We start from the raw sequence: 16,730 nt of genomic DNA, 5'->3' as shown, positions 1-16,730 counted from the left end.
CCTTGATTTGGAATAACGTACAAAACGCACACCCTCCTTCACCACTTTATTAACCCCCAACACAGCCATCCAGGTCTGGTTTAATCCACACGAGGTCCCACTCCGTTTCAGCTCTGCTACATCTGAATATCACAGAGAGAGGCCATAGAGAACGACTGCTCTATGTGAGCTCCAGAGAATGAATGAGCTGTGCAATGAGCGGTGACGTCACTCAGGTAATTTGCGGTCACAGCAGGAGGTTCCAATGGTCCCTCACCTGTGATCGCAGGTAACCTGACCTCAGGTGGAGGTCACTGAGTTCACAGACCTACATCTCCTAGCAGAAAATCAGTTTTTTTGGGCCAAGAGATGCAAATTTGGTGCTGAAATTTTTACACCATATTCCTGCATCCAATCTACACCTCCTGACAAAAAACTGCGGTGTGTTTATGCATTTTTTTGCCGTGTTTTTTGCTGCAGTGTTTTTCAATTTTTTTTTGTTTGTTTGTGTGTGCACACTACATCTGATCATGTTGATTGTACCCCAAATCTAAGCTGTTCAAACACTGCATGCAGCTTACACAGGGCTGAGCATCACTCATACCCAAGCACAGCGCTGCTCCTAGCTTGAGTGGATTGCACTTATAAAGCACTCGAACTTCGAACCCGAATCTTGTTTGTTTTTTTTTGTTTTGTTTTGGAAGTCTGTTTCCGAACCCAAACCTCGAACCTCAGGTTTGCTCATCTCTAGTCATGAGCAGAGCTGACTGTCATTATGTCTCATATAGGAATAGCCTGCTCTGCTCTCACTGCAGAGTGATTATAGGTTTTTGTGAGTATGACAAACATAAGTGTGATACTGATAACTTTGATCCCATCTCCAGACAGTCAGTGTGGGGGAGGGACCAGTACAGCAGAGATGACAGTGGTATGCGATAAGGAGAGCCGATAGATGGGTTTGTAATGTGACACAGCTACTATCAGCTGTGCTGCCACCTACACTGACTGTTAGGACCTTATCTGAAAAGTGAAAGTCATCTGTGCTCTACTCACAGCACTTTATTGTTTGCTTTTTTTAACAGATATTTTTATTGGAAAACCACTTTATTACAACTCCCAATATGCTCTAATCATGCAGGAGCAGGTTGTCTGACATTATGTCCCACACACTGAGAATACCTGTTGTAACGTACTGCGAGGTTGTGTTCTTTCTCCAGTGTGTTACTACCTGCTAATGATTGGTCAAAAATTTGGTAAAAGGTGAATGCCTTCCAAGCAGAAAAAAAAATCAAATAAATGGATGTTCTAGTGAATGTCTGATGCTGTTTGTGCCTGTACATATGTATTTATTTTTTTTTGTTGAGAATTGATTATACCTGATTTGTCCTTTTTTTTTTGTTTAACAATATTTGTTGCATATAAAAGGCCAAGTACAATTTACAGCTGAGCTGAGCTGCACAGTGTGTAGAGATCACAATCTTCCAAAAAATATTAGTACAACATTTACATAAATGCATATTAATCCCTTCCTGTAAAAAAAATGTATTACCGTTTAAATTTATGTTCTCTCTAAAGCTGACTCTCAGAATTTTTTTCATAGCTTTGTCAGTTGACCATATAACCACCATGGAACTGTTCCCCAATATATCACGGGTTTCATTCTGTTTCTCCTAGGACTTCTTTCAGCCTCTAATAAACATGAAATTGGAATAATGTATCAAGTATTATAGAGTTTCTTACATAAAGATTAAGGTTTTTGTGCCATTAAGCAGTTTGATATTGCAACCATATTGTTTGAATGCATAAATAGTTTTCTTTTATGGCTGACAACAGTAAAGCCTGCTTTATACGGGACGACCGATTGTGCGATTTCACAATCGATCGTACCCGCCCCCGTCGTTTGTGCGTCACGGGCAAATCGCTGCCCGTGTCGCACAAAGTTGTGAAACCCCCATCACACGTACTTACATGCTGAGCGACGACCTCGCTGTGGGCGGTAAACGTCCACTTCCTGAATGGGGAGGGACGTTCGGCGTCACAGCGACGTCACACAGCCGTCGGCCAATAGAAGCGGAGGGGCGGAGATGAGCGGGATGTAAACATCCCACCCACCTCTTTCCTCCCGCATAGCCGGCGGGAGCCGTGGGTCGCAGGTAAGCAGAGTTCATCGCTCCCGTGGTGTCACACGGAGCGACGTGTGCTGCCACGGGAACGATGATTAACCGGCACAAGTAAAAATAAACAATATTATGAAACTGAGCGATGAGTACACGACTCACGATTTGTGAGCGATACTGCGTCGCTCAGAGGTTTCACACGAGACGACGTCGTGTATGATGCCGGATGTGCGTCACGAAAACCGTGACCCCGACAATGCATCGCACGATTAGTCGTCTCGTGTAAAGCACCCTTAAATCAGTAAGAGCCACATTTTTTTCTATAGGAATACACTACAGTTAGGTCCAGAAATATTTGGACAGTGACACAATTTTCGCGAGTTGGGCTCTGCATGCCACCACATTGGATTTGAAATGAAACCTCTACAACAGAATTCAAGTGCAGATTGTAACGTTTAATTTGAAGGTTTGAACAAAAATATCTGATAGAAATTGTAGGAATTGTACACATTTCTTTACAAACACTCCACATTTTAGGAGGTCAAAAGTAATTGGACAAATAAACCAAACCCAAACAAAATATTTTTATTTTCAATATTTTGTTGCGAATCCTTTGGAGGCAATCACTGCCTTAAGTCTGGAACCCATGGACATCACCAAACGCTGGGTTTTCTCCTTCTTAATGCTTTGCCAGGCCTTTACAGCCGCAGCCTTCAGGTCTTGCTTGTTTGTGGGTCTTTCCGTCTTAAGTCTGGATTTGAGCAAGTGAAATGCATGCTCAATTGGGTTAAAATCTGGTGATTGACTTGGCCATTGCAGAATGTTCCACTTTTTTGCACTCATGAACTCCTGGGTAGCTTTGGCTGTATGCTTGAGGTCATTGTCCATCTGTACTATGAAGCGCCGTCTGATCAACTTTGCGGCATTTGGCTGAATCTGGGCTGAAAGTATATCCCGGTACACTTCAGAATTCATCCGGCTACTCTTGTCTGCTGTTATGTCATCAATAAACACAAGTGACCCAGTGCCATTGAAAGCCATGCATGCCCATGCCATCACGTTGCCTCCACCATGTTTTACAGAGGATGTGGTGTGCCTTGGATCATGTGCCGTTCCCTTTCTTCTCCAAACTTTTTTCTTCCCATCATTCTGGTACAGGTTTATCTTTGTCTCATCTGTCCATAGAATATTTTTCCAGAACTGAGCTGGCTTCATGAGGTGTTTTTCAGCAAATTTAACTCTGGCCTGTCTATTTTTGGAATTGATGAATGGTTTGCATCTAGATGTGAACCCTTTCTATTTACTTTCATGGAGTCTTCTCTTTACTGTTGACTTAGAGACAGATACACCTACTTCACTGAGAGTGTTCTGGACTTCAGTTGATGTTGTGAACGGGTTCTTCTTCACCAAAGAAAGTATGCGGCGATCATCCACCACTGTTGTCATCCGTGGACGCCCAGGCCTTTTTGAGTTCCCAAGCTCACCAGTCAATTCCTTTTTTCTCAGAATGTACCCGACTGTTGATTTTGCTACTCCAAGCATGTCTGCTATCTCTCTGATGGATTTTTTCTTTTTTTTCAGCCTCAGGATGTTCTGCTTCACCTCAATTGAGAGTTCCTTAGACCGCATGTTGTCTGGTCACAGCAACAGCTTCCAAATGCAAAACCACACACCTGTAATCAACCCCAGACCTTTTAACTACTTCATTGATTACAGGGTAACGAGGGAGACGCCTTCAGAGTTAATTGCAGCCCTTAGAGTCCCTTGTCCAATTACTTTTGGTCCCTTGAAAAAGAGGAGGCTATGAATTACAGAGCTATGATTCCTTAACCCTTTCTCCAATTTGGATGGGAAAACTCTCATATTGCAGCTGGGAGTGTGCACTTTCAGCCCATATTATATATATAATTGTATTTCTGAACATGTTTTTGTAAACAGCTAAAATAACAAAACTTGTGTCACTGTCCAAATATTTCTGGACCTAACTGTATATATATTTTCTGATAATCACCAAAGCAGCATCTTGATACCCTGTTGAGCCTGCTTTCTGGTGGTCTTTAGTTATTTGTTCCATCCCAAAATCAATTGTTGTTGTCGGACTTGGTGAATTATTTATTGCAGGATGTTCAGGTTCAACATCCAGTCAACAATCAATATGTACTGTGTGTTCAGAGAGAGCGCAGCACAAGTTTATCACCCAACAGTGGAATTTGAGCCTTTAATGCTTTTCCGAGACAAACTGGGACTATGACATGATACATCTGGTGCCAGTGCCTCTACAGGGATGTCTCTTGTATAAGATCAAAGTTGGTGACTTGCTGTATGCATTGTAGAGGAAGACCGCACATCCAAGATGTTGGCCTTAATTGTGTGACTCAGTGGCAAACTGAACTGTAGAAATTCATGTATATAGTAAAGGCATTAGACATGTCTATTTACTGTACATACTGTTCACAGAAGGAGATCACTCTGGGTTCGCCTAACTTGTGGGTTCCGTGGCATAGTCCATTGTCTGTCTAAAGTGGTATGATAGTGTACGGATGAAGATGACTGAAACTCTAGTGTCACCTACTTGAGGTAGCAATTCTAAAAGTCAATATCAATCCTTTAACACCTTCACGACATTTGACCTACCAACACATCATAGTCGGCTAGGGGATCCCGATCGCTGACGTATATGTGACGCCCCTGCGGTAACCAGGTGTCACAAAAATAAGGTAACAAGTAAGGTAACAGCCCAAGTCCAACATAACTGTGCCAGCCACTACACACACACTAGCACACCAGGACATTTACACTCGCTGTACCCGGCTGGGAGCATCACTTAGCCAGATAACAGGGCTGGGCACTGTAGATAACAGGCAGCCAACTGGGAAGAAGAGACCAGACCTGGGGGAGGAGATAGTGACCTGGGGAGTGTGGGTAGTCTGCAGAAGACAGGAAGTGGTAGTGAGTTTGCATTAGAAAGTGAAAGAGGAAGAGTGTCAGGATGGACCACAGACTCTTGAGACACATAGGAGAGTAAACACCATCGAACTGCCCCCTTTGTCTGGACTGCTTCATTGCCGAGCGCCTCCACGTTAACTCTTTACCTGCCCCTGGGGAGGGCTCCACCATCCACGCTGCCCCAATCCATCATCCCCAGTGGGAACCCGCAGCGGCGGCCCTACTATCCCTGGCCGCAAACCGTGAGTGGCTAGTCGGACTTTTATTTTATTTTTCATTTAAAAACTGTTCGGTGTCCCCGGGTCCGGGACCTACGGACCGCCCGGATCCGAGCAGCTCGGCTGCTTCGAGGCGCGACATATAGGTAGGTCATAGTAATCGTGCAGGCATAGGAGCTGCCAGGGCTCTGCGTAAGTGAATTGCAAGCTCCGGCTGTCACAGTCATAGTTTGTAAAGTGGGGTAACTTATGGGGAGCCCTGCTTTTCTGGCAACGGCACCTCAAGGGCTCTGCCAATGTGAAATGGCACTCCAAATCATTCCAGCAAAATCTGCACTCCAAATCATTCTAGCAAAATCTGCACTCCAATATAGTGTTCCTTCCCTTTTGAGTTTTGCACTGTACCTCAAAAGTAGTTTTTTACCACATATCTACATACGCAGGAGAAAATGCACTACAAATTGTATGGTGCATTTTTTTCAATTACCCTTATGAAAATGCAACAGTTGGGGCTAAATTAAAATTCTTTTGGGAAAACTGTGATTTTTTATTTTCACTGTTCAACATTATAAAATACTGTGAAGCACCCGTGGGTTCAAAGTGCTCACCACACGTCTTGGTAAATTCCTTCACGGGTGCAGTTTTTAAAATTGGGGCATTTGTGTGGGGTTCCACTGTTTTGGCATATCAGGGGCTCATCAAACGAAACATGATGCTTTCTCAGCATTGCTGTGCACACAAACAGAAGTTTTTCACCACATATGCGGTATCCGTGTACTAAGGAGAGATTGCACAACAAATTATATAATCTTGTTATCCTTGTGGAAATGCAAAATTTGGGGCTAAAGCAATATTTTAAAACTTTTTTTCCTTCCAAAAAAGCTTAATTCCTTCACCCTGAGCCTATATTCACCTTAATGACCAGGCCATTTTTTGCAATTCTGACCAGTGTTACTTTAACAGGTTATAACTCTGGAGAACTTCAAATGTGTAATGCACGGGTAGTGATTGGATGATCAGTCTGTATGCCAGCAAACGCAGTATGCCAGACATACTTTGCGCTAGCTGTCATGCAACTGTACACCCTTACGGGTAATTTTCACTCGCCTTCCGGTCATAGAAGGGGGGGCTTTGGCAGAGCACTTCCCAGGTGACAATAGCGGGGAGGCTGGGCACAAAGGCCACAGTCAGTTCAAAAGCACCAACACTAGAAAGTAAAGTAGTAACCACTACACAGGTATAAGGGGGGTCTAGGGACAAAACCAAAAGACCACAGCAGAGCGCAAACCAGCAGCAACACAAACTACTAACCTTCCTACCCAGGCACAACTGAAAATAATCAGCACTGACCAAAGGATGTGGTGTGTTTAAATATTCCTCTCATGGGTCAGCTGACACTGCTGAGGTAACTCCCAGTCTCCACCTTCAATCCAGAGTGACAAATGAGGGGGAGAAGAAGATTGACTGGAAAGAACCTCCCGCCACCTAGCTGACCCAGAAGATTTGACCTCCCATATCCCCTGGCAACAGCTGACATTAGAGGACCCGGCGTCCCGGGACCCCTGCACCACATTATCATTGGGAGCACCTCGCCTCCCAGCAGTGCCACAACCTGAAGTGAGTCTCTTAGAGCACAAAACACAGCCAGAAAACCTGCACTAGCTCCACCCCCTGGAGGTGACACCCCACCCCTCATGGCCAGTGAGGGGCGATGGATGACCCCACGGAGAGATAGAGCATGCCTAGGATTGCGAAGGACTCGCCTGGGTGCAGAGGCATGAGAAGGATTAACCCTCCTGACCACCGGAAGCCAGCCATGACACCCACCACCATGCAAACTGCCAGACCTGAAAAACGGATCCTGGAAATTTTGAGATTGTTTCTTTTTTTTGTGACATACTGTACTTCATGATGGTGGTAAATTTAGGCCGATATTTTTTGCGTTTATTTGTGAAAATATCGGAAACTTGGCTAAAATTTCGCAATTTTCATACTTTCAATTTTTATCCCCTAAATCCAAGAGTTATGTCAAACAAAATAGTTAATAAATAACATTTCCCACATGTCTACTTTCCATCAGTGCAATTTTTGAGTCATCATTTTTTTTTTTGTTAGGAACTTACAAGGGTTCAAAGTTTATCAGTAATTTCTAATTATTCCAACAAAATCTACAAAATCATTTTTTTAGGAACCACATTACATATGAAGTGACTTTGAGAGGCCAAGGAGACACAAAATACCCAAAAGTGACACTATTCTAAAAACTGCACCCCTCAAAGTGCTCAAAACCACATCCAAGAAGTTTATTAATCCTTTAGGTGCTTCATAGGAACTAAAGCAACGTAGAAGGGAAAAAAAGAAATTTTTACTTTTTCCCACAAAAATGTTACTTTAGCCATAAATGTTGCATTTTCACAAGGGTAACAGGATAAAATGCACAATTTATTGTGCAATTTCTCCTGAGTTTCCTGATACCTCACATGTAGTGGAAATCTACTGTTTGGACGCACAGCAGGGCTCAGAAGGGAAGGAGTGCTATTTGAATGTTCAAATGCAAAATTAGCTTGGGCTAACCATGTTTGGAGAACCCTTGAGGTGCCTAAACAGTGGAGCTCCACTACAAGGTGACTCCATTTTGGAAACTAGACCTCTCAAGGAATTTATGTAGATGTTTGGTAAGCGCCTTGAACACCCAAGTGCTTCACGTAATTTTAGAACGTTGAGCCGTGAAAATAAGAAAAAATACATTTTTGCCACAAAATTGTTAATTCAACTGAGTAGCTTTTTTTCACAAGGTCATCAAGAAAAAATGCACCATACAATTTAATAGTTTATCCTGAGTACAGCGATACCACATATGTGGTGGAAATCTACTGTTTGGGCACACTGCAGTGCTCGGAAAGGAAGGAGCACCATTTGACTGCAAAATTGGCTGGAAACATTAGCGGACGCCATGTCACGTTTGGAGAGCTCCTGTTGTGCCTAAACAGTGGAGCTTCCCCACAAGTGACCTCATTTTGGAAACAAGACACCTCAAGAAATGTATCTAGATGGTTGGTGAGCCCCTTGAAGACCTAGGTGCTTCACAGTACCGTATAAAATTGAGCCATGAAACTGAAAAAACACTTTTTTTTCACAACAAAAATGTTGGTTTAAACCCAAATTTCTCAAATTCACTAGCGTAACAGGAAATAATGCACCATACAATTTGGCGTACAATTTTTCCTGAGTATGACAATACCCCATATGTGAATGAAAATTACTTTTGAGGCACAGTATAATGTGAAGAAGTAAAGAAGGGATGTTTGGCAACTATCATATAAAAAAAGTTTTGTTTTTGTTTTGTTTTAAAAAAACAAAACAAAGAAAAATAAAGGTCTTTTGCATCACTGAATTTTGAAGGCTGTGTTTTTTTATTTTCCATTAAGTACCATTTTTATGTATATATGACTTTTTGATCATGTTTTATTCCACTTTTTTGTCAGATGTATGATGTAAAGACATAGTTTTTCCTGTTACTATTTCGATATTTTTTTTTATGGTGTTCACTGAAGAGGTTAACTGGTTAACTAGTGTAACAGTTTTATAGATCGGGTTGTTTTGGACGCAGCGATACCAAATATGTGTACACTTTTTTTTTTTTTTTACTCAAATATAACTATTGGAATAATTTTATTTTTTGTACTTCATTTAAGGATTTTTTTTATTTATTTTATTTTTTTAACTTTTTCACTTAGTCCCTTTATGGGACATTACCCCACAATACTCTGATTGCAGCTGCAATATACTGCAATGCTTGATCACTGCAGAACATTGCAGCAGTCAGAGCTGCACTGAGAGACTGAGTGATCATGCTGTGCAGGCATGATCACTCAGGCTTTCTGTAGTCAGGTTTCCCAGAAGTCGTCATGATGACCTTGGGTATACTAAAACGGAGCAGACAGGATGGCGGAAACATCCTCCTTAAAGTGTCCCCATGGCTGGGATTTTTTGTTAATGATGGGCCTTCATGATTACAGCACGGGGGTCTCGATCGGAGGGGAGAGGGAGCGAGAACCCTCTCCCAATCCCCTAAGTGCCGTGATCGATATCGATCACAGCAATTAGGAGGGTAAACAGCCAGTTACGTCGCGGAGACGGTCCCTGCCTGTGAGGACTGGGGCTTGGCTGTTGGGTAAGCCATAAATAGCACGTACTGGTACATCCTTGGTTGGGAAGAGGTTAAATTCCTGTGAAACACTGAAAGGGTTAATAAACATTTTAAATGTGGTTTTGAGCACTTTGAGGGGTCCATTTGTTAGAATGGTGTCACTTTGGGGTATTTTCTGTCACCTAGGCCTCTCAAAGTCACTTCAAATGTGACGTGGTCCCTAATAAAAATTGGTTTTGGAAAAATGAGAAATTGCTGATAAATTTTAACCCTTCTTAACGAAAAAAAAAATAGGTTTAAAAAATGGTGCTGATTAGGGATGATCAATACCTCAAATATTCGGCTTCTCAAATATTTGCCGAATAGGTTGCCGCTATTCGGCTTTTCACGAATATTCGATGTGCAATGTAAGTCTATGGGAAACCCGAATAACAAGTATTCGGAACTATTCGGGCTTCCCATAGACTTACATAGGGCACTGAATATTCGCATAGCGGCAACCTATTCGTCGGATATTCGCAAAGCCGAATATTTGAGGTATTCGATCATCCCTAGTGCTGATGTAAAGTAGAGCTGTGGGTAATGTCATGTATTAACTATTTTGTTCAATATAATGGTCTACTTTAAGGGCATAAAAAATCAAAGCTTCATTTTTTTTTTTGTCAAATTTTGATATATTCATAAATAAATGCAAATCATATCAACCAAACTTTATCACTAACATGAAGTACAACGTGTCACAAAGAATGTTTCTCAGAATCACTGGAATATATTGAAGCATTTCGGAGTTTATTACATCATAAAGTGATCAGAATTGAAAAAATTGGCCTGAACAGGAAGGTGAAACAGACTCAGGGGTGAAGGGGTTAAAAAAGTCTTGTCACTTGACTTAGGATAAGAGACCATACCAGAAAATCTATTTGCAGACACATCTTTTGGGTTGTTTGCTGCTCATTCGTACAAAGCCGGAGTACTGGTTGCACTGGGTGAGAGGCTCTGACAGGAGCTCTAAGGGGCGTAGTTTCTAATGGGTCAATCTTAACTTTTAGGATTACTGCTTCCAATAATGAAACTAGAGTTCATGCCCTCTTTCACTCAGAAAAGGCTATTTGCAGTGTAGGAACATGAGATCCTTTAACATTCAGATGTAATTCTTGGAATATGTTTTTGTGATATGTACAATAGAATTGGCTCCTAATTGTAAGATAAGCAAACAAAACTAACAAGTCAAAATATGGAATGATGTATTTTGCTAACTATGTTTCCAAGAGAGTGATGATGACAGTGTAGTTAATATTTATATGACCATTTCATTTCTTACCATTTTATATTCTTACAATGTTGCTTATACGTTCAGACTTCATGTCTTGGTAATTGTTTTTTTGTTGTTTTCTCCAGATGCCAATTCTACTGTTGTGAGTGCAGTTCAGATATAAGCTCTCCGGTTATCAGGATGCAACTGGAAGTATTTCTACAATGTCAAGGAAGACCACAATGTAAAGTGAGATTAAAAGTAAGCCCTGATATCCTTTGCACATACAGTGATAGAGTCTGGACACCTACAGACATGTGGCTTATAAATAGACTTAGGGGTGCTTCACACACAGCGAGCTCGCTGCCGAGATCGCTGCTGAGTCACGCTTTTTGTGACGCAGCAGTGACCTCATTAGCGATCTCGCTGTGTGTGACAATGAGCAGCGATCTGGCCCCTGCTGCGAGATCGCTGCTCGTTACACACAGCCCTGGTTCGTTTTCTTCAAAGGCGCTCTCCCACTGTGACACACAGATCGCTGTGTGTGACAGCGAGAGAGCGACGAAATGAAGCGAGCAGAGAGCAGGAGCCGGCGTCTGGCAGCTGAGGTAAGCTGTAACTAAGATAAACATCGGGTAACCAAGGTGGTTACCCGATATTTACCTTAGTTACCAGCCTCCGCAGCTCTCACGCTGCCTGTGCTGCCGGCTCCGGCTCTCTGCACATGTAGCTGCATTTTACACATCGGGTTAATTAACCCGATGTGTACTGTAGCTAGGAGAGCAAGGAGCCAGCGCTAAGCAGTGTGCGCGGCTCCCTGCTCTCTGCACATGTAGCTGCATTACACATCGGGTAATTAACCCGATGTATACTGTAGCTAGGAGAGCAAGGAGCCAGCGCTAAGCAGTGTGCGCGGCTCCCTGCTCTCTGCACATGTAGCTGCATTACACATCGGGTTAATTAACTCGATGTGTACTGTAGCTAGGAGAGCAAAGCTAAGCGGTGTGCGCTGGTAACTAATGTAAACATCGGGTAACCATACCCGATGTTTACCTTAGTTACCAGTGTCCGCAGCTTCTAGACGCCGGCTCCGTGCAAGCGCAGCGTTGCTTGCACGTCGCTGCTGGCTGGTGGCTGGTCACTGGTGAGATCTGCCTGTTTGACAGCTCACCAGCGACCATGTAGCGATGCAGCAGCGATCCTGACCAGGTCAGATCGCTGGTCGGATCGCTGCTGCTGCATCGCTAAAGTGTGAAGGTACCCTTAGGGGTACTTCTCACTTAGCGAGATCGCTGCTGAGTCACAGGTTTTGTTACGTACCAGTGACCTCATCAGCGATTTCACTGTGTGTGACACTAAGCAGCGACCTGGCCCCTGCGGTGAAATCGCTGATCGTTACACACTGTTCTGGTTCATTTTTTGCTCGTTGGTCTCCCGCTGTGCAGCACACATCGGCGTGTTTGATGGCTTGCATCTCTTACTCTGTGTAAGCAGCGTACGCTGGTAACCAGGGTAAATATCGGGTAACTAAGCAAAGCGCTTTGCTTGGTTACCCGATATTTACCCTGGTTACCAGCGTACACCGCTTAGTGCTGGCTCCCTGCACACATGGCCAGGGTACACATCGGGTTACTAAGCAAAGCGCTTTGCTTAGTTACCCAATATTTACCCTGGCTACGTGTGCTGGGAGCCAGCGCTGGCAGCCTGTAAGCATGTACGCTGGTAACCAGGGTAAATATGGGGTAACTAAGCAAAGCGCTTTCTTAGTAACCTGATGTGTACCCTGGCTACGTGTGCAGGGAGCCAGCGCTAAGTGGTGTACGCTGGTAACCAGGGTAAATATCGGATAACCAAGCAAAGCGCTTTGCTTAGTTACCCGATATTTACCCTGGTTACCAGCGTACACCGCTTAGCGCTGGCTTCCTGCACACGTAACCAGGTTAAATATCGGGTAACTAAGCAAAGCGCTTTGCTTAGTAACCCGATGTGTACCTTGGTTACCGAGCGCAGAGTCGCTGGTGGCTGGTCGCTGGTGAGATAATAATAATAATATTTATTCATTTATATAGCGCTATTAATTCCATAGCGCTTTACATACATTGGCAGATCTGCCTGATTGACAGCTCACCAGCGACCATGTAGCGACACACCAGTGATCCTGACCAGGTCAAATCGTGGTCGGAATCGCTGGTACGTCATTTAGTGAGACGGTACCCTAAGGCTCTAGATACACTTTGTAAACAAGTTAGGAAGTTTTCCCCATGTTTGTATGAGTTTCCTCTAAGTTCTCTGGTCTTGACCCACACTTTAAGTCATACCAATAGAGAATTTAGATTGTGAGCCCCAATGGGGACGGTGGTAACAGTGTTTATAAAGTGCTGTAGAATTAATGGAGCTACATAAGCGACTAAAATAAAAAATAAAAAAAGGATGCATTGCATCTCGAGCCTTTGAGTTGTAGAAAGCCTTAAAGGGAATCTGTAACTAGGTTTTTAACACCTGATCTGAGAACAGAATAATGTAGGGGCACAGACCCTGATTCCAGTGATGTGTCACTTACTGGGCTGCTTAGTGTAGTTTTGATAAAGTCACTGATTAGTCAGTAGTAGATTATCATTAGAGGACCACTTGGTGTGCTGCCAGGTAGTCAAGCATATTCATGAGCTCTGTATAAAGGCTAGCTCTGCTGCAGAGAAAACATTGATTTTTATCAAAATGACACCAAACAGCTCAGTAAGTGACACATCGGTGGAATCAGGGTCTCGGTGTCTACATTATGCTGCTCTCAGATGGGGAGCAAAAACCTGGTGATAGACTCCCTTTAAGGAATACAGTACCAATTGCCGTTTTTGGGCCATACTGTATGCCTCCGAATTTATACGGAACAATTTAGATTTTGTTTTTTTAGGATGCCATATGAATCTGACAGAAACAAATCATGAATTTTTCAAGTTGATAACGACTCATGTTTGTCACTCTCTCTCCCTCTAATTGTATTTCTCTACTTTTCTCTTTCTCTCCTTGTCACCTTTTTCTCCCCTTCTTTCCCCTCTCTTCCTTCTCTTTTCCCTTCATGTTCCCTTTCTCTACTCTCTCTTCTACCCTTCTCTCCCCTCTCTTCTCTCGCTGCTTCTCCCATTTCTCCCCTTCTCTATACTCCTTTCTTTTTTCTCTCTCCTCTTATGCTTTCCTCTCTTTCCCCTTTTCTATCTCTCACCTTCTTTCTCTTTCTCTCTCCTCTCTCAGTTGTTCACTTTGGCCTAAATAGGAGAATATGAGAGAGATATGATACAAAGTTGCACAAAAATTCTGTGACCTATCAAACAGTTTTAAACCAGAATTCTTGTGAAAATTTGAATTTAGGTCAGAATTCTGTCCTGTATTTCATGAAAACCGAATACATGAAAACTTAAAGGGAACCTGTCAGGTGTAATATGCACCCAGAACTAACAGTGGTTCTCTGTGCATATTGCTAATCCCTGCCTAACTGTCCCTGTATCTAGTATCATAGATAAAAAGATCTTTAGAAAAAGTATTTCTAAAGATCCTTTCTGATATGCTAATGAGCGCAGGGACTAGTCGCAAGGGTGTTAGTTCCTGCGCTCCTTCTGCCCTTTAGCATGTTAGCATACCCACAGGGACGTGCTAACATGCTATTCAATGCCCGTTGCGTAGCGTCATCAGTGGTGACGTGCGTACCTGTAGCCGTTGTCACAGCATCAGATGCCAGGCAGTGCACAACGGATGACCACTGCTCGGTGTCTGATGGGGTGATAACTGACACAGGTACCCTTGTCACCGCTGATGATGCTAGGCAATGGGCCTTCACTAGCATGTTAGCACGTCCCTGTGGGCATGCTAAAGGGCAGAAGGAGCGCAGGAACTAACGCCCTTACGAGTAGTCCCTGCGCTCATTAGCATATCATAAAGGAAATATAAACCCAGAACTCTTCTCACTTTACAAAGGAAAAGGATCGGGTGTTGAATTTGAACCTGTTTTATTTTATATCCGAGGGAGGCCACTGTCTGAAAGTGGCATATTCCCATCCCCATGATTAATGTGCAAGTGTAAGCATAAAGGGGTGGGGGCAGTTACAACTGATGGACAAACAACCGTTATCTGATGTTCATTGCACCCATTGCCAATATTTAATTTGTTGGCCTTACTCAACAGCTACGTGAAGAGACTATTTCTTCTATTTTGGGTTCTTGCACCAGTGACGATGGGGTAAGTCTTGTAAGGTTAAATGAGAATTCATTAGTTGATGGAAACAGTATAAAGTTTGTCTGTGAGTGTGTATTTTATTTTTTTGTGAGGAGTGGGGGTGTTTGGCAACTTCATGTTTAAGTTACAGTGATGTCATCACCCATACATTTGGGTAGATCTATCAGTGCAAAGTGTCAGGTACAACTTGACATTGTTGCTGTATAGTAATCCACAAGATGTGTGCAATAATGTGTGTGATGTATGGTGCATTGCAAGTTCACACTGGCCTATAATATCTAGGGAGTTATTCTAGTTTTAGGAACTAATCTTCCCAACTTTGTGGCAGAGTTTTATATAGAAAAAGCAAAAATGATTCTAGACATGAGGGTGTGAAGCGGCTTCCCACTGGGACTCTTTATAGCCCTTCTGGGATATATTCATCAGTTTTATAAAATACTGTAAACTGAGCAGTTCATCATGGAGGCAGATAACAGGATGTCCTGTCATACCAAGCTCTGCCAATGTACTAAACTGTTACCAGATCAGCTTTATGGTGAAATATTATCGGTATAAGGCCGGAGTCACACTTGTGAGTGACACGCGTAATACGCGCGAGTCTCGCATCACATCACACGGCATGGCCGCACACTCTCCTGACAGGAGCGGGTCAGCTGCATGTATTTCTATGCAGCTGAGGTTCCCCTGTCCGAGAGCAGCAGACCGTCAGGTGATGCGAGACTCGTGCGTATTACACACGAGTCGTGTGACTCTGGCCTAAATAGGAGAATATTCTGCAGCATGATACTATAATAATATAACACGTTATCACAGTGTCATTATGCTAATAAAAAATTGGGGTCACAGAGATAAGCCGGCGTTCAGCTCACTGTGAAGGGAGATATGATACAATTGTGTTCTGTGATGTGTTCATTCCACATTAGTTATTATACTGCATTGAGTACATGGAAAAGAGGTAGGATAATGTGATAATGGAATGAACAATGTAGAGTTTAGCTGTGTGACCTTTGCTAGCAGTAATGACCATTCACCGATAAGCTGCAGTGTGGCAATGTGGGAAAAATCTGACTATCAGCAGCAGACATTGTATAATAATCCAGCAGGTTCTTGGCTCACCTGTACTCAACTGTCTGGGCTGTAAAAGCCTCATAAACTGGGAGAGGTATTTGCTGCATGATTTTATCTTAGTTATGTGCGGCTTTGAACAGAATGTACAGTGCTGTTTGCTGAGTACACATGCTTTTATCTGCAGCGCTATGAGGTGAGGGCGGTCCTGGGGAAGGAACTGGGCCCGGTCCACGGCTACGTCCGGAGTGCGGCCCCCAATGTGAGCCTGGAGGAGATCAGTCTTCTACAAGCCGGATCCAGTGGAGATCACTGACTATTGGACCTTGCCTGTACTTGGACTATAAGCGCCTTACATTTACGTGTACAGAAATAAGAACATAAATTAAAGTCATTTGCTATGTTAATCATTTGTGATTGTTTTCTTGCTTGTGTGCTGTATAATAAAGCTTCTCCCCTTCCTTCCTGACAAAAATTGTGTGAAACCAGCCCTTGTGAAAAGTGTGGTGTCAGTGATTACAATGGTTGTCACCCAGCTTTCCCAGAATATATACTGAAGTATGGAATCTGTACTAATGACAGTGGAGAGTGGTACAGTGAATATTAATGCCCCATGTACAGAAGTATGTGTAGTCAGGGCAGCGCTCACCGACTATTACTCAGATTAGAAGAAGCAACAAGCAGAATAAGGTTTATGGCACACCTTCTGGGGGCTCAAGAAGGGTTCAAACCCCGTCATTAGATACAAGAAAATTTGGCACACCAAAAATAAATATTA

General features: G+C 43.1%; 1 protein-coding gene across 1 annotated transcript in view; it reads left to right on the top strand.

The window, feature by feature from the left end:
• Positions 1–16,399, top strand: part of SPIDR (scaffold protein involved in DNA repair) — a 667,795-nt gene extending 651,396 nt beyond the window's left edge. The window contains exons 18-20 of the mRNA XM_075353290.1: positions 10,809–10,923; positions 14,837–14,890; positions 16,140–16,399. Of these exons, the coding sequence (XP_075209405.1) occupies positions 10,809–10,923; positions 14,837–14,890; positions 16,140–16,268 (298 nt within the window). The 3' untranslated portion in view covers positions 16,269–16,399. The remainder of the gene's footprint in view (positions 1–10,808; positions 10,924–14,836; positions 14,891–16,139) is intronic.
• The last annotated feature ends 331 nt before the right edge of the window (positions 16,400–16,730 follow it).

This window comes from Anomaloglossus baeobatrachus, chromosome 6, assembly GCF_048569485.1.
Source record: "Anomaloglossus baeobatrachus isolate aAnoBae1 chromosome 6, aAnoBae1.hap1, whole genome shotgun sequence".
NCBI lineage: Eukaryota > Metazoa > Chordata > Amphibia > Anura > Aromobatidae > Anomaloglossus > Anomaloglossus baeobatrachus.
Note: the sequence above shows the minus strand (reverse complement) of the source record. Positions and strands in the feature narration are given on the sequence as shown.